Below are 25,171 nucleotides of genomic sequence, written 5' to 3' on the forward strand. Positions count from 1 at the left end.
TGAAAAGAAGGAAGTCTGTACAGCAGTGGTCACCAACCTTTTCTGAGTAAAGATCACTTCCATAGTCAAAAAAGCAAGCAGAGATCTACCGCTCAGATTTGTTTTAAAACATGACTTAAAAAAGGTGACAACCTAATAAAAACAGTTCTGTGGGAATGAGGTTTGTGCAGTAGGCAGGCCTAACACATTATTGCAGCATATTGGCTATATGCCTGGCCTGTCAATATTGTTCTTCTCAGACCATATTATATTTCAAAACTTGAGCTTAGATAACAAAATAGATCAGTTGGTGTAGCACCTGCGAGGCAGAGCAGAGTATAAATTGAAATAATTAGCTTTTTTATTTTACTGAACTGATGGTAAACTACATGTGGACACCCTCTCAAATTAGTGGATATGGTTATTTCAGCCACATTCGTTGCTGACAGGTGTAAAAAAATCGAGCACACAGCCATACAATCTCCAAAGAGGTAAAACAAAATAGGTAAAATCGTGACGTCTGCGATGTTCAGGTCGGAAACTCAGGGCTCTAGAAAGATGCCAAAGTTTCAGATTTGGAATTCCGAGTTGGATGACCCTTCAAAACAAATTTTCCCAGTCGGATCTCGTTTTTTTCAGAGTTCCCAGTTGTCTTGAACGCACTGAAGTCGGTAATGTCAGTTTCCATTTGTTTTGAACACTGCCTTAGTCTCAGCGGAGGGAGGGAGAGAGCAGCAGAGGGTCAGCCTCTCGCGGTCACTGCTCTCTCCTTCCTTTCCTCTGGTGAGACTGACCAGAGAGAGGGGACACAGTCTTCCACCTGATTGCAAAACTCAAGTTGCACGGCATCCGCCTCAAGCACAAATTAATGTTGTTCCTATGACCAGAGAAAGTGAAATACTCCTACGATAAAATAGACACGACGAGCTGCTAATAATAATAAAAACGCAGGGCTACTCATTCATTGCAGCTGCAGCGCAAGTGGGAGTAGGTATTTCATGTTTTGTAATAGTGTTGAATAAAAACAGTTTTGACAGTGCTGAATAAAATATTTAACATGAACTCATTCATAAAAACAGCAGCTCTTTGCTGTATTCTTTGACAGTCTCTCTGGTCATGGTTAAAAAAGTTATGAAATCTCACGTAGGCTAGTATCAAACTTGTAGGCACTGTGATTTGAGCTATCAGATTGGCCAGCACAGTAGGCGCACTCGATTTAGCCACAGATCTCCCGGTCCGCCTGGTAGGTGGAGTTTGTCATTTCAGACAAAATAAATGGTTCAAAATGGGAACACTTTGCTTACCCGGTGCGCAGGGCTTCGGAATCAAATGCACCTACCGCCAACAGCGCAAAAAATATATATAAATCGACCGGTTGGTGACCACTCCTGTACAATATTCCAAAACATGCATCCTGTTTGCAACAAGACACTAAAGTAATCCTGCAAATATAATTTGGCTAGGCAATTAACTTTTTGTCCTGAATACAAAGTGTTATGTTTGGGGCAAATCCAATACATTACTGACTACTACTCTCCATATTTTCAAGCATAGTGGTGGCTGCATTATGTTATGGGTATGCCTGTAATCGTTAAGGACTGGGGAGTTTTTCAGGATAAAAAAACCCGGGAATGGAACGAAGCACAGGCAAAATCCTAGAGGAAAACCTTGTTCAGTCTGCTTTCCACTGGACACTGGGAGAGGAATTCACCTTCCAGCAGGACAATAACCTAAAACACAAGGCCAAATCTACACTGGAGTTGCTTACTAAGAAGACAGTGAATGTTCCTTAGTGGCTGAGTTACAGTTTTGACTTAAATCTAATTGAAAATCTATGGCAAGAGCTGAAAATGGTTGTCTAGCAATGATCAACAACCAATTTCACAGAGCTTGAATATTTTTTTTTATGTTGCACAATCCAGGTTTGGAAAGCTCTTAGAGACTTACCAGAAAGACTCACAGCAGTAATCGCTGCCAAAGGTGCTTCTACAAAGTATTGACTCAGAGGTGTGAATACTTACGTAAATGAGATATTTCTGTATTCAATTTCAATATATTAGCTACATTTTCTAAAAACATGTTTTCACATTGTCATTATCGGGTATTGTGTGTAGACGGGTGAGATTTTATTTTAATTTAATCAATTTTGAATTCAGGCTGTAACAACAAAATATGGGGTAAGTCAAGGGGTATGAATACTTTCTGAAGACACTGTACGTGCTGGCTCTGTGCTTGCTGTGATAATCACACACCATTTTTTCTACTTTTGCTCAGGGCCATTTACAGTGCATTCGGAAAGTATTCAGACCCTTTCTCCACATTTTGTTAGGCTACAGCCTTATTCTAAAATTGATGAAATACATTTTTTCCCTCATCAATCTACACACAATACTCCATAACGACAAAGCAAAAACAGGTTTTTATAATTTTTTTGAAAACAGAAATACCTTTGAGACCCTTTGCTATGAGACTCGAAATTGAGCTCAGGTGCATCCTGTTTCCATTGATCATCTTTGAGATGTTTCTACAACTTGATTGGAGTCCACCTGTGGTAAATTCAATTGATTGGAAATGATTTGGAAAGGCACAGACCTGTTTATATAAGGTCCCACAGTTGACAGTGCATGTCAGAGCAAAACCCAAGTCATGAGGTCGAAGAAATTGTCATTAGAGCTCCGAGACAGGATTGTGTCGAAGCACAGATCTGAGGAAGGGTACCAAAAAATTACTGCAACATTGAAGGTCCCCAAGAACACAGTGGCCTCCATCATTCTTAAATGGAAGAAGTTTGGAATCACCAAGACTCTTCCTAAAGCTGGCCGCCCGGCCAAACTCAGCAATCGGGGGAGAAGGGCCTTGGTCACGGAGGTGACCAAAAACCCAATGGTCACTCTGACAGAGCTCCAGAGTTCCTCTGTGGTGATGGCAAAACCTTCCAGAAGGACAACCATCTCCGCAGCACTCCAACAATCAGGTCTTTATGGTAGAGTGGCCAGACGGAAGCCACTCCTCAGTAAAAGGCACATGACAGCCCGCTTGGAGTTTGCCAAAAGGCACCTAAAGGACTCTCAGACCATGAGAAACAAGATTCTCTGGTCTGATGAAACCAATATTGAACTCTTTGGCCTGAATGCAAAGCGTCACGTCTGGAGGAAACCTGGCACCATTCCTACGGTGAAGCATCGTGGTGGCAGCATCATGCTGTGGGGATGTTTTTCAGCGGCGGGGACTGGGAGACTAGTCAGGATCGAGGGAAAGATAAACGGAGCAAAGTACAGAGAGAACTTTGATGAAAACCTGCTCCAGAGCGCTCAGGACCTGAGACTGGGGGCGAAGGTTCACCTTCCAACAGGACAACGACCCTAAGCACATAGCCAAGACAACAGTCTCTGAATGTCCTTGAGTGGCCCAGCCAGAGCCCAGACTTAACCTTATCGAACAACTCTGGAGATACCTGAAAATAGCTGAGACAGGGAGGGAGAGAGGTGGACAGACACTGTGTTAATTAGCTAGTCCACCCATCAGACTGAGTAAGGACTGCTGTGTGCGTGTTCACCTAAAGCAGACTGCAGAGAACACAGTCTGAGCTCCACAATGCACTTTAGTACACGGTCCCATGTAGCTCAGTTGGTAGAGCATGGCGCTTGCAATGCCAGGGTTGTGGGTTCGATTCCCACGGGGGGCCAGTATGAAAATGTATGCACTCACTAACTGTAAGTTGCTCTGGATAAGAGCGTCTGCAAAATGACTAAAATGTAAAATGTAGTGCTGTCTAATACAGCAACTAATGACATGTCAACAGGATATACTTTTAAATACTTACATTTCTCAGAGCTTAATGTACACAGATCTTGATCTTATATTGTTCAGAAGAGATACAGATCTGGGACTGACTATTGTCTATAAATCCAGGTTGTTTTCTGCCAATCACAGTGCTTATAGAGCCAACATCTAAAGAGGTGTAAATCTAAAATTCCTGACTCACCATGACGTCACCATGCACCAGTACCTTAGATTGACTGGCCATCAGAGGATGCATCACCTCTTTAAAACGTGTTAATTACATTCACTCGTCAACTATTTGTTATGCAAATAGTTGTTTGAACCCACCGCAATGATGTTTGAATCCATTAACCTCTTGGCAACAAACTAAAACACCTTCTGGTAAAGCTTTATTTAAAGCATCCAGCTATAATGCTTTATAACGTGTTAAAATCATGTATGAGCTTTTATAATGTCTTATAACAAGATAAATAATATATGTTATGTATCTCTTTGTTTCAACATTTCAACAGATTGAAACTCGCTGGTATTAGTCAGGATCATTACGAGATGATCATAAGGGGGTTAAGACATGGGTATGACAAGTCTAACAAAGCATTATAACTGCATCATAATACCCCATACATAAATGCCTCCTCTGTATGGCTTCTTTTCCAGACAGGTTGCGGCACTTATTACCATACAGTGAGCGGACGTTGCCACCCTTAGTGTATCACAGTACTAAAACCCTAGGGGGGAGAAAGATCAGAGTAGCAGTCAATAGTTTCTGAGAAGTGCACTGTAGCTTTATAACCAAGTCTAAGAAGAGAAAGGGAATGGAAGAGAGGAGAGGGGAGATTGTGATGCTGGGCAGTGGGGAAGAGAGGCTCAGTCATGTTTTGGGGTGTTTTTCTCTCACTCTTTTTTTTTGGCTGAGTCTGCTGCAGAGGCTGAGGATTCACAGTCAGACTGGAACACATTTATACATTTAGCAGATTCTCTTATCCAGAGCAACTTATAGGAGCAATTAGGGTTAAGTACCTTGCTCAAGGGCACATCGGCAGATTTTTCCTGTGTCTGGCTGCTGAGGATGAGGAACGCACACCTTGAGATGCTACGGCTACTGCATACACTGCCAGGACAAACTGTGTGTTTGTGCGAGTGTGTGTGTACTCATAACAGACATGAGATCCTGGTTCGAATCCAGGCTCTGTCGCAGCCGGCCGCGACCGGGAGACTCATGGGCGGCGCACAATTGGCCCAGCGTCGTCCAGGGTAGGGGAGGGAATGGCCGGCAGGGATGTAGCTCAGTTGATAGAGCATGGCGTTTGCAACGCCAGGGTTGTGGATTTGATTCCCACGGGGGGCCAGTATAAAAAAAAAATAAAAAAAAGATGTATTCACTAACTGTAAGTCGCTCTGGATAAGAGCGTCTGCTAAATGACTAAAATGTAAATGTAAAATGTAAATGTAAAACAGCCAGTACTTTTCAAATGGTAATGACAGCAAGGAGTCTGAATTCAACGTTCCAACACTGTTTTCACATTCAACACAGATGAGGTTCAAATATAAAATCCTGACTCATCATTGCATCACCAGTACCTTGGTGATAAAATAGACACACCGTTCTATCATGCAACACAGAGGTGTTGAGGTGAAGACCTGTGTAGAGCATGGAGGAGGTAGCTAACTAAGTACCCACCTTGATCATCTGGGCCACGTAGCTCTCTGGGCCGGTGTACTCCGTGGGGTCCTTCACCCTCACCAGAACCAGGAAGTACAGGTAGTGCCACATGTTGTGTTCCGACGTGATGTGCTCCTCAAAGGACACCGTCTTGTTGTCAAACTTATCCCTCTCCAACCCTGAACGAGGAGAAACAGTACTTATACACTGATACACAAATTCACTTTACCTTTGTTATATCCTGCAGTTTCTTTGGCGTTCTTAATTATATTTTAGAGCCTCTCTATTAGGGGTGTGCTGAGTACTCGGACAAAACAAGTATCGTAACGGATATGGAGAACTTTCCGAATACAATTATGTCAAGTATTTTTTGTAATTATCCGTGATTTGAAAAAAGTAAATTTTCAGCTGACAGCTCAAACAGTGTGAAGTGCTGTGTGCTCTAAACAACTATTGGGTAATTATTCTGTCTGTAAAGAAACGGGCGGCTATTATTTATTCTCGCCCAGGCATTTTTACAGAGCGACAGATCATTACAAAATAAAATGACAAATGTAGATAGTTTATTTTGATTGTACAAATGTTGTGGCATAAGTGTCGGGAGAGAAAAGTTTTGCTCCTCACAAAAGTGAAACAATATATGGTCATTACCTCAACTACCTCAACTAGCCGGTGCCCCCGCACATTGACTCTGCAACGGTACCCCCCTGTATATATAGCCTCCCTACTGTCACTTTATTTTACTTCTGCTCTTTTTTCTCTCAACACTTTTTTTGTTGTTGTTTTATTTTTACTTTAAAAAAAAAAAAAAAATGCACTGTTGGTTAAGTAAGCATTTCACTGTAATGTCTGCACCTGTTGTATTCGGCGCATGTGACCAATAAAATTTGATTTGATTTGATTTGATATGGGGCACGTTAGCCTACATTCATCTAAATCTGTGTCTAGAATAAATGCAGGCAGTAGTAGCCAGCCATGCATTAGGCTATACATATTAGCCTATTTCATTGATCACTGAATAGGAATAAGTAAGTTAATCATGTGCATTTTCACTTGTCGGGGTTGTTTAATAATGTGTGTGAATGAGCGAAGGAACATAACAATGCTCTCTGAGATGAAGTCTGAGTGATAGCGCAGTAATGCGCACTTGAGGTATAGGCTTTAAAACGCACTTCCGGATTTTCCCATCACGAGTAAATCCAAGTGCGAGTATTAAGTGTGATAAACGGATCCGATTATGAATACAAGTATGAGGAGATCGTCACACCCCTACTCTCTATACTGTCTTGTTGTATATCTACAGCACATACTTCATAGTATTGTTCGATATGTACAGGCAGCAAGCACAAAAGCAAATTAGATTTCATTCTAACATTGCAAGACAGTAGAGTGAGTATTGCTATTAAAGTTGCAAGAAATGTACCGTAGAACGTCGCCATTTACTGAATTTGCATCAGGACGATACAAATACCCACACATATTTCGCGCTGAAGGGTAACAAATAATGCGACAGAATTGAAAATTGAAAATACAGTGGGGAGAACAAGTATTTGATACACTGCTGATTTTGCAGGTTTTCCTACTTACAAAGCATGTAGAGGTCTGTCATTTTTATCATAGGTACACTTCAACTGTGAGAGACGGAATCTAAAACAAAAATCCAGAAAATCACATTGTATGATTTTTAAGTAATTAATTTGCATTTTATTGCATGACATAAGTATTTGATCACCTACCAACCAGTAAGAATTCCGGCTCTCACAGACCTGTTAGTTTTTCTTTAAGAAGCCCTCCTGTTCTCCACTCATTACCTGTATTAACTGCACCTTTTTGAACCTGATACCTGTATAAAAAGACACCTGTCCACACACTCAATCAAACAGACTCCAACCTCTCCACAATGGCCAAGACCAGAGAGCTGTGTAAGGACATCAGGGATAAAATTGTAGACCTGCACAAGGCTGGGATGGGCTACAGGACAATAGGCAAGCAGCTTGGTGAGAAGGCAACAACTGTTGGCGCAATTATTAGAAAATGGAAGAAGTTCAAGATGACGGTCAATCACCCTCGGTCTGGGGCTCCATGCAAGATCTCACCTCGTGGGGCATCAATGATCATGAGGAAGGTGAAGGATCAGCCCAGAACTACACGGCAGGACCTGGTCAATGACCTGAAGAGAGCTGGGACCACAGTCTCAAAGAAAACCATTAGTAACACACTACGCCGTCATGGATTAAAATCCTGCAGGTCCCCCTGCTCAAGCCAGCGCATGTCCAGGCCCTTCTGAAGTTTGCCAATGACCATCTGGATGATCCAGAGGAGGAATGGGAGAAGGTCATGTGGTCTGATGAGACAAAAATAGAGATTTTTGGTCTAAACTCCACTCGCCGTGTTTGGAGGAAGAAGAAGGATGAGTACTACCCCAAGAACACCATCCCAACCGTGAAGCATGGAGGTGGAAACATCATTCTTTGGGGATGCTTTTCTGCAAAGGGGACAGGATGACTGCACCGTATTGAGGGGACGATGGATGTGGCCATGTATCGCGAGATCTTGGCCAACAACCTCCTTCCCTCAGTAAGAGCATTGAAGATGGGTCGTGGCTGGGTCTTCCAGCATGACAACGACCCGAAACACACAGCCAGGGCAACTAAGGAGTGGCTCCGTAAGAAGCATCTCAAGGTCCTGGAGTGGCCTAGCCAGTCTCCAGACCTGAACCCAATAGAAAATCTTTGGAGGGAGCTGAAAGTCCGTATTGCCCAGCGACAGCCCCGAAACCTGAAGGATCTGGAGAAGGTCTGTATGGAGGAGTGGGCCAAATTCCCTGCTGCAGTGTGTGCAAACCTGGTCAAGACCTACAGGAAACGTATGATCTCTGTAATTGCAAACAAAGGTTTCTGTACCAAATATTAAGTTCTGCTTTTCTGATGTATCAAATACTTATGTCATGCAATAAAATGCACATTAATTACTTAAAAATCATACAATGTGATTTTCTGATTTTCTGGATTCTCTCACAGTTGAAGTGTACCTATGATAAAAATGACAGACCTCTACATGCTTTGTAAGTAGGAAAACCTGCAAAATCAGCAGTGTATCAAATACTTGTTCTCCCCACTGTATTTTCCTGCTATGTAGTTCCATGTACTATTATGTAGTGCTATGTAGTGCTGTGTAGTGTTATGTGGTGCTCTGTAGTGTTCTATGTAGTGCTACATAGAGTTATGTAGTGCTGTGTAGGGCTGTGAACCCACCACAGATGAAGCAGGTGGTCTTCAGTATCTCCTCCTTCCTCTGCTTCTCGCTCCTCAGGTCGGCGAACGTATCGATGATGACGCCGAAGATAAGGTTGAGGACGATGATGATGACGATGAAGAAGAACAGCAGGTCATACACCACACGGGCCACAAACAGAGGATCCTGGGTAACGAGTGGACCGGTGAGGAACAATGAGAGAGTGATCCTCAGCATCAAAGTATCATCACTATCCACATCATCATCGTCATCCCAATTAATACCATCATTATAATTATAATCATCACCACCAGCATCATAATGAAAAAGAGTTAGCCTTTTGTTTTCTATATTTTTTGTTTAAAAAAAAAGTATATTCACCCCCCCATCCATCAATTACTGACTGACTGGTTCATTGATCAACTGATTGATTGATTGGACCAGGTCACTTACGTCTTTGGAGGGCTTCCTCAGCACGTCTCCCACTCCCCCTCCGTTCCTCAGGCCCTGGTTCAGCACCGTCACGATACACATCAGCAGAGTGTCACACACACGCTCTGTTCCATCGTCCTCCCCCGCCATCACTGGACACACACATCAAAACAACATACATATGTGGAGAGTGTGTGTGTGAGACGCAGCAGAGCAGGCCATTTCCCCCTCCTGCTATTCAATACTGTGCGTTACGTAACTAATGATAGATGTACACATCAAAAGGTGGCAATGTCTTAAATCTACTTGACAATGAGTGGAAAGTGACAATTCAAAAACATCCAGGCAATTTCTTTACCAGTACGTCTATATCGGATTCAGGTTGAAATCCCCTCACAATAGTAGATGTGGGACTTCAACAAAAGCTTGTGCTCACAACACTGGATGAAAGAGTTGGAACACTGAAACATGGGATGATGTGACTCCTCTACGTGACAGAAAAAAATATAAAGAAAAGAGGGGAGGAGGGTTGTAACGAAAACAGCGAGAGAGAGATTGAGAGGGTGAGAAAATAGCCAGAGAAGGAGGGATAGAGATAGAGAGGAGCCGGTGAGGTCACGTGTAGAGGCCCCTGTAGTGCAGGTGATCCATAGACACACACTGGACTAGAGAACACAGATGAGTCATCCACTTTCTCCCTCTCCAGGATTACTGAACACTAAGGACTGAGAACTGCCTCAACTAGCTATGGTCTGAAAGTGCTGAAAGAGCGGTGGACCGGATTCGAACCAATACTGGCAGCGCAGGGTTTCCATTAGGAAAATGTGGCGCCGGACATTTGACCGGTAGCATTTTAATTTACCGGACCCATATGCATTGGTTGCGTAACCTGATTAGGGCGTCCACCCACGGTTCTCAAAATGACAGAAATCACATTTAGTTTATGGTAATGCTCCTTAACAGAACATACAACTCGGATGCAACGGCTTGCATCATTCTTAATTAATTTCGATAAGCAATTTGAAGGTGTTAGAATACATAGGTGGCTCCTCCATAAGGATAGGGAAGCTTTCCCTTAAGTAAATGAAATTAAATTGCCAAAATTATATAGCCTAATTAGCTTACTCCTGTCTATATAGAAATAAATCAAATCAGTCAAAATAGGCTTCTACACCAGAAAGCATGATTTGGCCACACAGGAGCATTAGCTTAACAAAAAAACCTGTGGATTGTTTTAACTCGCATAGACTATAGTCAGAAGGGCCCACAATTTTAGCAGAGCTTGCGGCAAAAACCAAATAGATGATTGTTGAGTTACGACTCAGTGAAAAGCAGAGAGCCAGGCATATCGCAATATTTAAAAATACAAATCTCGAAAAAACAGTTTGGACTCCAATCTGTATTTTAATTATCAAGATTCTTAACTTAATTGAGCGAAAAGTAGTATCTTATTGGCTGGCACCAGCGGAGAACATCGGCCATATCCCTGGTGAGTGCGCATATTCACTGTCTTTATCTTTGGATCTGTGCCACTTTTGTTTGTTTTTGGACAATAATTTCCTCCTCCAGGTTATATGGACGTCATATTGTATGTGTCTTCCCTTTTCGTAGTCCTAATATACAGATCAGACAACGTCGTTTTTATTGATCTGTTTGTCAGTGTCAGAAGAGTAGGCTACCCTGTCATTTTTGTCGTATTAAGAAATATTCTGCTAATGTCTCCAGTCATATAAAGTGTAGTAGAATTGTATGAAATGTGTTTATAAAAGGCCAACATTTTCCTCTGCAAAAAAAAGGAGAAGAAATTAAGGCTATCTGATATAGCCTAGGCCTACCCTAAGCCACTACGACTATCCAATTTAATCATCACATTAGGAATAGTAGACTATCTTACATAAGTCTGCAAATGCGAGGATGCATGGAATGCCTGCCATTATAAACTTGCATTTTTATGGTGAAAATGAGCTTAGCCAAACTTGAAACCCACACGCCGCCTATGTTAGAATAACTGCCCACATTTACTTTTCCTCAGCCAACAAGACGAGTAACGAACAGCAACATCAATAGCCTATGTCAATCTACTATCCCCCAAAGTAGAAAAGTTGACCTATTCTATTGGTCAGCTTGTCGTTTGGTGCAAGAAAGAAATAGCCTATTCCAAACAGACAGTTGTGGGATGATAGATCCAACCAGTAGGCCTAGGCTACAGCGCAGCAATGCACAAGGCAGTAGGCTACGTGTGAATGTTAGTTCCATAACGCAATTAGTGGGAAAACACCATTGTGAAATTTAGAAAGAGGGGAGATTTTAATACGCAACAACTAGCATGGGTTGCTAATCTAACAAGCATGGATTGTGCCTTTGGCTACTGGACAATGAAAGAAAGTTGATTTGAAAACCAATAGAACATGAGAGAAAAAGGCTATTGGTTTCAATGCCATATGGAAGTCTTTATAAAATAACTGCCTGAACGTTTGGTTGGATTTTGCCTAGGCTACTTTGAAGCAAGGTAAGACATGCCTCACAATATGTAGCAAGACGCTCAGGTTTCAAACAAGTAAGGATATGTTTTCAAAACGCATACTGCCTCCAGCTCGTTGCAAAGTGGTGTGTGACGCGGTGTAGCCTGCCTAGTTACCTATGCACTTGAATGGCAAACGGGAAGCACACTTCAATTACCAGCTGAGAAATAAAAAGTCATTTTAAATCGTGGCCATTGTTTTTTTTAATGCAATTGCCTTTAGAATTGTTGCGCAATGATTGGTCTTATTAAAGCACGTTTCACTACAGCAGCAGCTGTATCGGCAGCTCTCACGCTGTATCGGCAGCTCTCACGCTGTATCGGCAGCTCTCACGCTGTATTGGCAGCTCTCACACTATCAGCAGCTCTCACGCTGTATCAGCAGCTCTCACGCTGCATCGACTGGTATTTCAACCAATGAAGGCTAAAAAGCATTATTTTGCAATGGGATTTTTTTTTTTTACTAGCAGACAGAACAATAAAAACACACCCCAGCCCAGCCGGTTACATAAGAGCGCCGCTCTGTGCTGCGCTGCATGGCCACCGCGCCAGATTATGCAACAGGTGCACATGTGCTGGCAAGTTGTCTCTCCCTGACTGCCCGAATGCTGTGCAAGAGGACGCCCACACTCTTGTATGCATGCACTCCCGCTCTGGAAAGCTCACACACATTGCCTAATGGGGAAGTGTGCAACGACACAGGCTATTAATGTTCCACGCACAGATGCATGAACGTATAAGCGTGCACGCACACACAGTCAGTGAACCGAGACAGAGGTTTATCTTAAATCTATAGTCTTGTAAACAATGTTTAGTAAAATAGTGTTTACTAGTCATTACACATAGCTGTTGTGACACAAAGCAAAAAGTCCATCCTACTGCTCAAAGTCTATATTCCTGTCAGTTCCATCTGACAACACTAAAATCTATTCTGTTTACTCTCCAGCCCTATTTCACTATTGATAAGCAGAGAGTCTGTGAAGCGAGAACAGCGGGTAATGATTAAAGGAACCAGCACTCATTTCTGTCATCATGAAGTGCTTTGAGAGGCTAGTTAAGGATCATATAACCTCTACTTTACCGGACACCCTAGACCCACTTTAATTAGCTTACCGCCCCAATAGATCCACAGACGACGCCATCGCACTGCCCTATCCCATCTGGACAAGAGGAATACCTATGTAAGAATGCTGTTCATTGACTATAGCTCAGCATTCAACACCATAGTACCCTCCAAGCTCATCATTAAGCTTGGGTCCCTGGGTCTGAACCCCGCCCTGTACAACTGGGTCCTGGACTTCCTGACAGGCCGCTCCCAGGTGGTGAAGGTAGGAAACAACACTTCCACTTCGCTGATCCTCAACACAGGGGCCCCACAAGGGTGTGTGCTCAGCCCACTCCTGTACTCCCTGTTCACCCATGACTGCGTGGCCACGCACGCCTCCAACTCAATCATCAAGTTTGCAGACGACACACAGTAGTAGGCCTGATTACCAACAATGACGAGACAACCTACAGAGAGGAGGTGACGGCCTTGGGAGTGTGATGCCAGGAAAATAAAACAAAACAAAGGAGATGATCGTGGACTTCAGGATACAACGGAGGGAACACGGCCCTATCCACATCGACGTGACCGCTGTGGAGCAGGTGGAAAGCATCAAGTTCCTTGGTGTACACATCCCAACAGTGCCTCTTCAACCTCAGGAGGCTGAAGAAATGTGGCTTGGTACCTAAAACCCTCACAAACTTTTACAGATGCACAATTGAGAGCATACTGTCGGGCTGTATCACTGCCTGGTACGGCAACTGCACCGCCCGCAACCACAGGGCTCTCTAGTGGGTGGTGCGGTCTGCCCAACGCATCACCGGGAGCAAATTACCTGCCCTCCAGGGCACCTACAGCACCCGATGTCACAAGAAGGCCAAAAAGATCACCAAGGACAACAACCACCTGAGCCACTGCCTGTTCAACCCGCTATCATCCAGAAGGCAAGGTCAGTACAGGTGCATCAAAGCTGGGACTGAGAGACTGAAAAACAGCTTCTATCTCAAGGCCATCAGACTGTTAAATAGCCATCACTAGGCGGCTTCCATCCGATTACATAACCCTGCATCTTAGAGGCTGCTGCCCCATATACAGTGGGGAGAACAAGTATTTGATACACTGCCGATTTTGCAGGTTTTCCTACTTACAAAGCATGTAGAGGTCTGTAATTTTTATCATACGTACACTTCAACTGTGAGAGACGGAATGCAAAACAAAAATCCAAAAAATCACATTGTATGATTTTTAAGTAATTAATTTGCATTTTATTGCATGACATAAGTATTTGATACATCAGAAAAGCAGAACTTAATATTTGGTACAGAAACCTTTGATTGCAATTACAGAGATCATACGTTTCCTGTAGGTCTTGACCAGGTTTGCACACACTGCAGCAGCGATTTTGGCCCACTCCTCCATACAGACCTTCTCCAGATCCTTCAGGTTTTGGGGCTGTCGCTGGGCAATACGGACTTTCAGCTCCCTCCAAAGATTTTCTATTGGGTTCAGGTCTGGAGACTGGCTAGGCCACTCCAGGACCTTGAGATGCTTCTTACGGAGCCACTCCTTAGTTGCCCTGGCTGTGTGTTTCGGGTCGTTGTCATGCTGGAAGATCCAGCCACGACCCATCTTCAATGCTCTTACTGAGGGAAGGAGGTTGTTGGCCAAGATCTCGCGATACATGGCCCCATCCATCCTCCCCTCAATATAGTGCAGTCGTCCTGTCCCCTTTTCAGAAAAGCATCCCCAAAGAATGATGTTTCCACCTCTATGCTTCACGGTTGGGATGGTGTTCTTGGGGTTGTACTCATCCTTCTTCTTCCTCCAAACACGGCGAGTGGAGTTTAGACCAAAAAGCTCAATTTTTGTCTCATCAGACCTTCTCCCATTCCTCCTCTGGATCATCCAGATGGTCATTGGCAAACTTCAGACGGGCCTGGACATGCGCTGGCTTGAGCAGGGGGACCTTGCGTGCGCTGCAGGATTTTAATCCATGACGGCGTAGTGTGTTACTAATGGTTTTCTTTGAGACTGTAGTCCCAGCTCTCTTCAGGTCATTGACCAGGTCCTGCCGTGTAGTTCTGGGCTGATCCCTCACCTTCCTCATGATCATTGATGCCCCACGAGGTGAGATCTTGCATGGATCCCCAGACCGAGGGTGATTGACCGTCATCTTGAACTTCTTACATTTTCTAATAATTGCGTCAACAGTTGTTGCCTTCTCACCAAGCTGCTTGCCTATTGTCCTGTAGCCCATCCCAGCCTTGTGCAGGTCTACAATTTTATCCCTGATATCCTTACACAGCTCTCTGATCTTGGCCATTGTGGAGAGGTTGGAGTCTGTTTGATTGAGTGTGTGGACAAGTGTCTTTTATACAGGTAACGAGTTCAAACAGGTGCAGTTAATACAGGTAATGAGTGGAGAACAGGAGGGCTTCTTAAAGAAAAACTAACAGGTCTGTGATAGCCGGAATTCTTACTGGTTGGTAGGTGATCAAATACTTATGTCATGCAATAAAATGCAAATTAATTACTTAAAAATCATACAATGTGATTTTCTGGATTTTTGTTTTAGATTCCGTCTCTCACAGTTGAAGTGTACCTATGATAAAAATTACAGACCTCTACATGCTTTGTAAGTAGGAAAACTTGCAAAATCGGCAGTGTATCAAATACTTGTTCTCCCCACTGTACATAGACTTGAAATCAATGGCCACTTTAATAATGAACACTAGTCACTCTAGTCACTTTGTATATACTGTATTCTATTCTACTGTATTTTAGTCTATGCCACTCCGACATTGCTCAACCTAATATTTATATATTCCTTAATTCCATTCTTTTACTTTTAGGTTGTGTGTATTGTTGTGAATTGTTAGATATTAGTGCACTGTTGGAGCTAGAAACACAAGCATTTCGCTACTCCCGCAATAACATCTGCTAAACATTTGTATTTGTGACAAATAACATTTGAGTTGATTTGAATTGATCAGTCTCATGCAGTACTGCCCGGTGATAACTACCACCTGGTGATAACTACACAGTGGGCAAAAAGGATTGCACTGACGTCATTAGGACGTCTTTTATTAATTTGTGGACAGGTTGTATACTGGCTGTATAAGGAATTTCTCACAACCGAGGGACACAGAATTTACCTGAATATGACTGAGGCCAGTCAGCCAGTCAGTATTGAAGGGGGCCAGTTAGGTGTGGATGGGGGCAGGGTAGGCCGAATGGGAAGACTATGGGGCCTCAGTCTAGTGTAAAAGGAGTGCTGACACCTCAAATCACTGACATCTCATAGCTTTATGAGTTTGGGGGCAACATCAGAGATCATGGACCTTCTAATTGAGCAGTGACTAGATCAGCGATCAGCAGGACAGGCTGAGGAGGGTGGGGTTCTGCGGGGGAACTGAGAGGGCGACTGAGCAGAGTAAATGGGCAGAGATGCCAAGGTAACCTGCCCAAATGACTATCGCCCCCACAGCACACATCTATAGCCATGAAATGCTTTGAAAGGCTGGTCATAGCGCACATCAACACCATCATCCCAGACACCCTGAACCTACTCCAATTCGCATACCACCCAATAGATCCACAGATGATGAAATCTCTATTGCACTCCACACTGCCCTCACCCACTGCCCACCGGGACAAAAGGAACATCTTTGTAAGAATGCTGTTCATTGACTACAGCTCATCATTCAACACCATAGTCCCCTCCAAGCTCATCACCAAGCTGGGGACCCTTGGACTGAACACCTCCCTCTGCAACTGGATTCTGGACCTCCTGACGGGCCGCCCCTAGGCGGTGAGGGTAGACAACAACACACCCACCACGCTGACCATCAACACAGGGGCCCCTCAGGGTTGTGTGCTTAGTCCTCTCCTGTACTCCCTGTTCACCCACGACTGCGTGGCAGTGCACGACTTCAACACCATCATTAAGATTGCAGACGACAGGATGGTGGTAGGACTGATCACCGATGACTATGAGGCAGCCTATAGGGAGGTGGTCAGAGACCAGGCAGTGAGGTACCAGGACAACAACTTCTCCCTCAACGTCAGCCAGGCGAGGAGCTGATCGAGGACTACAGGAAACAAAGGATGTTCCTCAGTGTCTAGGATAGAGTATAGGGTTCTGGGATGAAGAAGAGAGGGCGTCTATGGGCACCGACCTGACAGACGTTGCACGTCCATGCGGAAGTCGTCCTTGAGGAAGAGGAAGCCCACGATGGAGAAGAGGTAGACAAGGATGAGGGCCAGAACAGCCGTGAGGACGATGGAGCGCCCATTACGCGTCACACTCTTGATCACGTTCAGCAGGGTCTCCTCACGGTTCAGCAGGTCAAAGAGCTAAGGGGCACAGACACACAGTCAGACGCAGACACACATGAACACACACACACACACACAGCTTTAGGAGAGCTGTAGAGGAACCATACATCAAAGCTTCCGATTGGCACCAATAGCAAAAGTAGTCTTTCTGCAACTGTGTCAGAAAATCCTGGTTCAAGGAGGAACAAGGAAACCACAAAGCTAAATGACGTAACCACACAACAACCACCTGCCGTCATCTCACGGCACCAAGAAAGGTCCAGACTTAATCAAGGTCAATGTCAAACACCAATGTTATGTTTTCCGAATAATAATCAAGTACTTTCAAGTTCAATTAATCCACTTTATGGAATTGAATGGATAATATCAAGCCTGGTCTTTACATTTAATGGTGAAGTGCTGCAGAGAAGACCAGACAGAGAGATTGTTTCCACTAACCAGGAAGCTGTAGAAGAACTCGTGGACGAAGAGGCCCAGCATACAGACGATGACATAGCCCACGTGGTAGAGGAAGGGCATGTCCATGACCACCGGCTTGTAGCCCCGCGTGAACGTTCCCTGGTTGCCCACGAAGCTCACCAGGAACACCATCTTATTGAGGAGCTGGAGAGAGGAGAGAGGAGAGGACTGAGCAATGGCTTCAATAGAAGACAATGCTGAAATCACAAGAAAATAGTTGTACACTGTTGGCTTGGGCAGTAAACCATATACAGGGGTATTTGGAAAAAGCGATGGTTTTTCAATACCGTTGAAACTATTTATTTGTTTTCTTTGTTGAATATTTGTAGCTACTTTTTAAGTAAATACCTGCAGTCAACTTGTGCAATACGTTAGGAGATAAAGAACATTGCGTTCTTCATTTCACCTCACATTATTATGAAGCTTACAGTAGTCCCCAGTCACATGGTGTTTGTTTACGAGCACAACGAAGAGAGACCGGAGCCTTGTGAGTCACTCAATGTTGTGCAGCATGCTCGAGGTGATCTAATTACAGTATGGAATTGCCAGCTAGATGACTTATAACTTATAACTATTAAGTTAACTGTCTAAAATGTGCTAAATGCTCTGCAGTTGTGCATTTGGTTTGCTAATTTAGTGGCTAGTTAGCTATCTAGCTAAGTGGTTAGCTTCTTCCAAAATCAACCATTCGCTTGGTAACAGCAGAGAATCCCCTCCTGGATCAAGAGCCTTGCTGGCTAATATTTGTTTTGTGCGTGCAGCAAACTGCGAGTAGCATTTTTGGGTTACTTGTATACTTTAGGTAAGAAACTGCACAAAATGCTCGCAACGCGTTCATCAGCATTTAGTTAGCATTCTCTATGGGATTTTAAATGTACTTGCTAACCTTCGGATTACAGAGTATTTTATTTTTTATTTAACCTTTATTTAACTAGGCAAGTCAGTTAAGAACAAATTATTCTTTACAATGACGGCCTATACCAGCCAAACCCGGACGACGCTGGGCCAATTGTGTGCCGGACTCCCAATCACGGCCGGTTGTGATACAGCCTGGAATCGAACCAGGGGGTCTGTAGTGACGCCTCAAGCACTGAGATGCAGTGCCTTTGACCGTTGCGCCACTCGGGAGCATCAGTGGGGTTTGAAAACAGCGCCCGTTGTGTTCACTACCAAATATCCCAGTATGGCACAAGGTCGGTATGAAGGTATGATAATCTGGATACCACCCAAGCCTAGTACACTGTACATTTACTTAAAAATATCTTGTCCATATTTGACTTTGCTGTACATTTTGCAAACAAATTGCCTCTTGGGAATAATAAAACCTCTATAATATAATCCATTAAAAGGAATTCTTATTTCCTGCTGTAACAGTGCCAAAACCGGGAGCATCACAGCTGTAGAGGGGTTTGGGTTAAGGGGTTGGCGTTAAGTGTCTTGCTCATGGGCACACCGGCAGTAGGTAGGTAGCACATGGGATATTGATGCTAGCAAACCTCCGGCTGCCGGGTCACTGCCACCAGATTTACCCCGTCTGCCCTGGGATTCGAACCTAGTACACTGCCCGCCTCTCTAACATCAAGGATATTTTTGCCCCCTGTGCCCTCGGTAACTCTACTGTACTTACGTTGGCGGCCCCCAGTAGCAACAGGGTGGGGCCGAGGCCCAGTGTGTAGATAGAGCGCAGTATGACAGAGACCAGGAAGGGCCGGACACTCCCTGGTTTGGGAAGGATGAAGAGCATGGTGGTACACACCACCAACGCCACCCACAGCAGGATGGACAGAAAGGGGGGAAGGATGCCTGGGGACGGGTATACAAGCAAATGTCAACAACAACAAAGACAGATTAAGACATTAGAGAGGTGGCATTTGGAGCATTTGGGTTAATGTATTATGCAACAGAGCTGAGTGCTTCATTATAGCCTGGTCCCAGATCTTGCCAGTTGGGGACAAGGCTATAGCTAAGTTGCAACTGCCAACTGGCAAGACAACACAAGCAGATCAGGGACCAGGATAGCACTTAGTTACACTTGGCACAACAGAGAGAGAGAGAATCACAATGGGCAACAGTGTGGAATGTCAAACAATGGACCAAAGGGAAGGCTGGTGATATCCAAACCACTGACCTCGTGCCCCTCTTAAATGCTGTCTCCCTCTTGCCCCCGAGAGATTATTTTTATAAAATGACTGTGAGAAGATCACTTCTGGTGACTTTTTAAAATGGCATTCTACTCCAAAATGCATGAAAATAAAATAATGTTGACACCAACTTAAATATATATAACTGGTGCGCTGTGGGGAGATGAAGAGCAAGTGGTGGCTGTGCACTCGTGGCTCATTCGTGCCACTGCTCTCTCGGTTTGCTACAAATATACATTGTAACTTTTAACTTTGATCTTAAAGGGATATTTAGAGATTTTGGCAATCAAGCAATTTTTCTACTTAACCAGAGTCTGATGAACTCATGGATTCCCTTTTTATGTCTCTGTGTGCAGTTTGAATGAAGTTGAAAGTAGTTTTGTGAGCCATTGCTAACTAGCGTTAGCGCAATGACTGGAAGACTATGGTAACAGCTAGCATGCTGTTGGAAGGTAGTTTCATGAGCCATTGCTAACTAGCATTAGCGCAATGACTGAATGACTATTGACTTCCAGTCATTGTGCTTAAGCTAGTTAGCAATTGCGCTAACGATAGTTAGAAACTTCCTTCAAACTGCATGCAGAGACAAAAATGGTATCCTTGAGTTCATCTGACTCTGGGTAAGTAGGAAAAGGACTTGATTGCCAAAATCTCACAATATCCCTTTAAAAGCGTGTCTTGGCAGAAACACACACACACCAGTTTATTAGGTACACCACCCCTTTCAAGAAAATTGATTGCTCCTTCAGACAGTGAGTCACATGGCCATGGCTTGCTATATAAAGCAGGCAGAGTCATTCAGTGACTGTTCGATTGAACGTTAGAATGTGGAAAACAAGACCTGTGACTTTGAACGTGGTATGATCGTCGGTGCCAGGTGCACCGGTTCCAGTATCTCAGAAAGGGCCGCCTTCCTTGGCTTTTCAGGCACAACAGTGTCTAGGGTTTACTGAGAATGGTATGACAAACAAAAAACATCCAGTCAGCGGCAGTCCTGTTGATGAAAACAGCTTGTTGAAGGAGAATGGCAAGAATCGTGCAAGCTAAAAGGCGGGCCACAAACAGACAATTAACGGCGAAGTACAACAGTGGTGTGCAGAACGGCATCTCAGAGCGCACAACTCATCAATCTTTGTCACAGAATGGCTATTGCTGCGACCATACCGGGTTCCACTCCGATCAGCTAAAAACAAGAATAAGCGGCTCCAGTGGGCCACGTGATCAACAACACTGGACAACTGTAGCCCTGTGTAGCTCAGTTGGTTGAGCATGGCACTTGCAATGCCAGGGTTGTGGGTTCGATTCCCACAGGGGGCCAGTATGAAAAAAATAAATATGTATGCACTCACTAACTGTAAGTCGCTCTGGATAAGAGCGTCTGCTAAATGACTAAAAATGTAAAAATTGAGTGGAAAAACATTGCCTGGTCTGACGAATCCCAGTTCCTGCGGTGTCATGCTGATGGCAGAGTCAGGATTTGGCGTAAGCAAGATGAGTCCATGTGGAGAATGTTTTTCTGGCACACGTTAGATCCCTTTATACCAATTGCGCAATGACTGAACGCCACAGTTTATCTGAACATTGTTGCTGACCAAACCCAATAGAGCATCTTTGGGATGAGATGGAATCGGCTGTTCGGAAAAGGCTGTTCCCATGAGATGGAATAGGCTGTTGTACCTCCATCCAATCTGCAACAACTGCGTGATGCCATTGTGTCAGCATGGACCAACATCCATGTGGAACGTTTCCTACACCTTGTAGAATCCATGCCCTGAAGAATTCAGGCTGTTCTGGTGACAAGGGGGGGTCCGATCCAGTAGGAGATGGGTGTAACTATTAAACTGACCGGTGAGTGTATATGTATGCATGTACAATTGAAGTCGGAAGTTTACATACACTTAGGTTGGAGTCATTAAAACTTGTTTTTCAACCACTCCACAAATTTCTTGTTAACAAACTATAGTTTTGGCAAGTAGGTTAGGACATCTACTGACACAAGTAATTTTTCCAACAATTGTTTACAGACAGATTATTTCACTTATAATTCACTGTATCACAATTCCAGTGGGTCAGAAGTTTACATACACTAAGTTGACTGTGCCTTTAAACAGCTTGGAAAATTCCAGAAAATGATGTCATGGCTTTAGAAGCTTCTGATAGGCTAATTGACATAATTTGAGTCAATTGGAGGTGTACCTGTGGATGTATTTCAAGGCCTACCTTCAAACTCAGAGCCTTTTTGCTTGACATCATGGTAAAATCAAAAGCAATCAGCAAAGACCTCAGCAAAAAAAAAAATTGACCTCCACAAGTCTGGTTCATCCTTGGGAGCTATTTCCAAACGCCTGAAGGTACCCCGTTCATCTGTACAAACAATAGTACGGAAGTATAAACACCATGGGACCGCGCAGCTGTCGTTATGACCATCGTTATGTTTGGAGGAAAAAGGGGGTGCCTTGCAAGCCGAAGAACACATTTTTACATTTACATTTTAGTCATTTAGCAGACGCTCTTATCCAGAGCGACTTACATGAGCAATTAGGGTTAAGTGCCTTGCTCAAGGGCACATCGACAGATTTTTCACCAAGTCGGCTCGGGGATTAGAACCAGCGACCTTTCGGTTACTGGCACAACGCTCTTAACCACTAAGCTACCTGCCACCCAACCGTGAAGCACGGGGGTGGCATCATCATGCTGTGGGGGTGCTTTGCTCCAGGAGGGACTGGTGCACTTCACAAAATAGATGGCATCATGAGGAAGGAAAATTATGTGGCTATATTGAAGCAACATCTCAAGATATCAGTCAGGAAGTTAAAGCTTGGTTGCAAATGGGTCTTCCAAATGGACAATGACCCAAAGCATACTTCCAAAGTTGTGGCAAAATGGCTTAAGGACAACAAAGTCAAGGTATTGGAGTGGCCATCACAAAGCTCTGACCTCAATCCTATAGAAAACATGTGGGCAGAACTGAAAAGGTGTGTGCGAGCAAGGAGGCCTACAAACCTGACTCAGTTACACAAGCTCTGTCAGGAGGAATGGGCCAAAATTCACCCAACTTATTGTGGGAAGCTTGTGGAAGGCTACCGGAAACATTTGACCCAAGTTAAACAATTTAAAGGCAACGCTACCAAATACTAATTGAGTGTATGTAAACTTCTGACCCACTGGGAATGTGATGAAAGAAATAAAAGCTGAAATAAATAATTCTCTCTACTATTATTCTGACATTTCACATTCTTAAAATAAAGTGGTGATCCTAACTGACCTAAGACAGGGAATTTTTACTAGGATTAAATGTCAGGAAATGTGAAAAACTGAGTTTAGATGTATTTGGCTAAGGTGTATGTAAACTTCCGACTTCAACTGTATGTATGTGCGTATGTATGTATGTATGTACAGTGAGGGAAAAAAGTATTTGATCCCTGGCTGATTTTGTACATTTGCCCACTGACAAAGAAATTATCAGTCGATAATTTTAATGGTAGGTTTATTTGAACAGTGAGAGACAGAATAACAACAACAAAATCCAGAAAAACGCATTTCAAAAATGTTATAAATTGATTTGCATTTTAATGAGGGAAATAAGTATTTGACCCCTCTGCAAAACATGACTTAGTACTTGGTGGCAAAACCCTTGTTGGCAATCACAGAGGTCAGACGTTTCTTGTAGTTGGCCACCAGGTTTGCACACATCTCAGGAGGGATTTTGTCCCACTCCTCTTTGCAGATTTTCTCCAAGTCATTAAGGTTTCGAGGCTGACGTTTGGCAACTCGAACCTTCAGCTCCCTCCACAGATTTTCTATGGGATCAAGGTCTGGAGACTGGCTAGGCCACTCCAGGACCTTAATGTGCTTCTTCTTGAGCCACTCCTTTGTTGCCTTGGCCGTGTGTTTTGGGTCATTGTCATGCTGGAATACCCATCCACGACCCATTTTCAATGTCCTGGCTGAGGGAAGGAGGTTCTCACCCAAGATTTGACGGTACATGGCCCCGTCCATCGTCCCTTTGATGCGGTGAAGTTGTCCTGTCCCCTTAGCAGAAAAACACCCCCAAAGCATAATGTTTCCACCTCCATGTTTGACGTGGGGATGGTGTTCTTGGGGTCATAGGCAGCATTCCTCCTCCTCCAAACACGGCGAGTTGAGTTGATGCCAAAGAGCTCCATTTTGGTCTCATCTGACCACAACACTTTCACCCAGTTCTCCTCTGAATCATTCAGATGTTCATTGGCAAACTTCAGACAGCCCTGTATATGTGCTTTCTTGAGCAGGGGGACCATGCGGGCGCTGCAGGATTTCAGTCCTTCACGGCGTAGTGTATTACCAATTGTTTTCTTGGTGACTATGGTCCCAGCTGCCTTGAGATCATTGACAAGATCCTCCCGTGTAGTTCTGGGCTGATTCCTCACCGTTCTCATGATCATTGCAACTCGGCCCCAGGCCGAGGGAGATTGACAGTTATTTTGTGTTTCTTCCATTTGCGAATAATCGCACCAACTGTTGTCACCTTCTCACCAAGCTGCTTGGCGATGGTCTTGTAGCCCATTCCAGCCTTGTGTAGGTCTACAATCTTGTCCTTGACATCCTTGGAGAGCTCTTTGGTCTTGGCCATGGTGGAGAGTTTGGAATCTGATTGATTGATTGCTTCTGTGGACAGGTGTCTTTTATACAGGTAACAAACTGAGATTAGGAGCACTCCCTTTAAGAGTGTGCTCCTAATCTTAGCTAGTTACCTGTATAAAAGACACCTGGGAGCCAGAAATCTTTCTGATTGAGAGGGGGTCAAATACTTATTTCCCTCATTAAAATGCAAATACATTTATAACATTTTTGAAATGCGTTTTTCTGGATGTTTTTGTTGTTATTCTGTCTCTCACTGTTCAAATAAACCTACCATTACAATTATAGACTGATAATTTCTTTGTCAGTGGGCAAACGTACAAAATCAGCAGGGGATCAAATAATTTTTTTCCCCTCACTGTACATACACACACAGAACAAAAATATAAATGCAACATGTAAAGTGTTGGTCCCATGTTTCATGAAATAAAAGATCCCAGAAATCTTCCATACGCACAAAAAGCTTATTTTGTCACACAACACAATGCCACGGTTGTCTCAAGTTTTGAGGGAGCGTGCAATTTGCATGCTGACTGCAGGAATGTCCACCAGAGCTGTTGCCAGAGAACTAAATGTAATTTATCTAACATAAGTCGCCTCCAAAGTAGTTTTATAGAATTTGGCAGTACGTCCAACCGGCCTCACAACCGCAGACCATGTGTAATCACGCCAGCCCTGAACCTCCACATCCGGCTTCTTCACCTGGGGGATCATCCGAGACCAGTCACCCGAACAGCTGATGAAACTGAGGAGTATTTCTGTCTGTAATAAAGCCGTTTTGTGGGGAAAAACGTATTCTGACTGGCTCCCAGGCACACCCATTGCTGCGCCCCTGCCCAATCATGTGAAATCCATAGATTAGGGCCTAATGAATTTATTTCAATTGACGGATTTCCTTATATGAACTGTAACTAAGTAAAATCGTTGAAATTGTTGCATGTTGCGTTTATATTTTC

The 25,171-nt window shown here is 43.8% G+C and overlaps 1 protein-coding gene across 2 annotated transcripts in view; it reads right to left on the minus strand.

Moving 5' to 3' along the window:
* The window catches only part of LOC121577003 (inositol 1,4,5-trisphosphate receptor type 2), a 144,815-nt gene that overhangs the window by 14,452 nt on the left and 105,192 nt on the right, over positions 1-25,171 (minus strand). For both annotated transcript variants that reach the window (XM_041890679.1, XM_041890678.1), the window contains exons 49-54: positions 19,082-19,257; positions 17,434-17,598; positions 16,836-17,013; positions 9,113-9,243; positions 8,680-8,845; positions 5,444-5,604 (exon numbers count right to left, since the gene is read on the minus strand). In XM_041890679.1, coding sequence (XP_041746613.1) covers positions 5,444-5,604; positions 8,680-8,845; positions 9,113-9,243; positions 16,836-17,013; positions 17,434-17,598; positions 19,082-19,257 — 977 coding nt within the window. The remainder of the gene's footprint in view (positions 1-5,443; positions 5,605-8,679; positions 8,846-9,112; positions 9,244-16,835; positions 17,014-17,433; positions 17,599-19,081; positions 19,258-25,171) is intronic.

The sequence above is a fragment of the Coregonus clupeaformis genome, chromosome 11 (assembly GCF_020615455.1).
Source record: "Coregonus clupeaformis isolate EN_2021a chromosome 11, ASM2061545v1, whole genome shotgun sequence".
Lineage (NCBI taxonomy): Eukaryota > Metazoa > Chordata > Actinopteri > Salmoniformes > Salmonidae > Coregonus > Coregonus clupeaformis.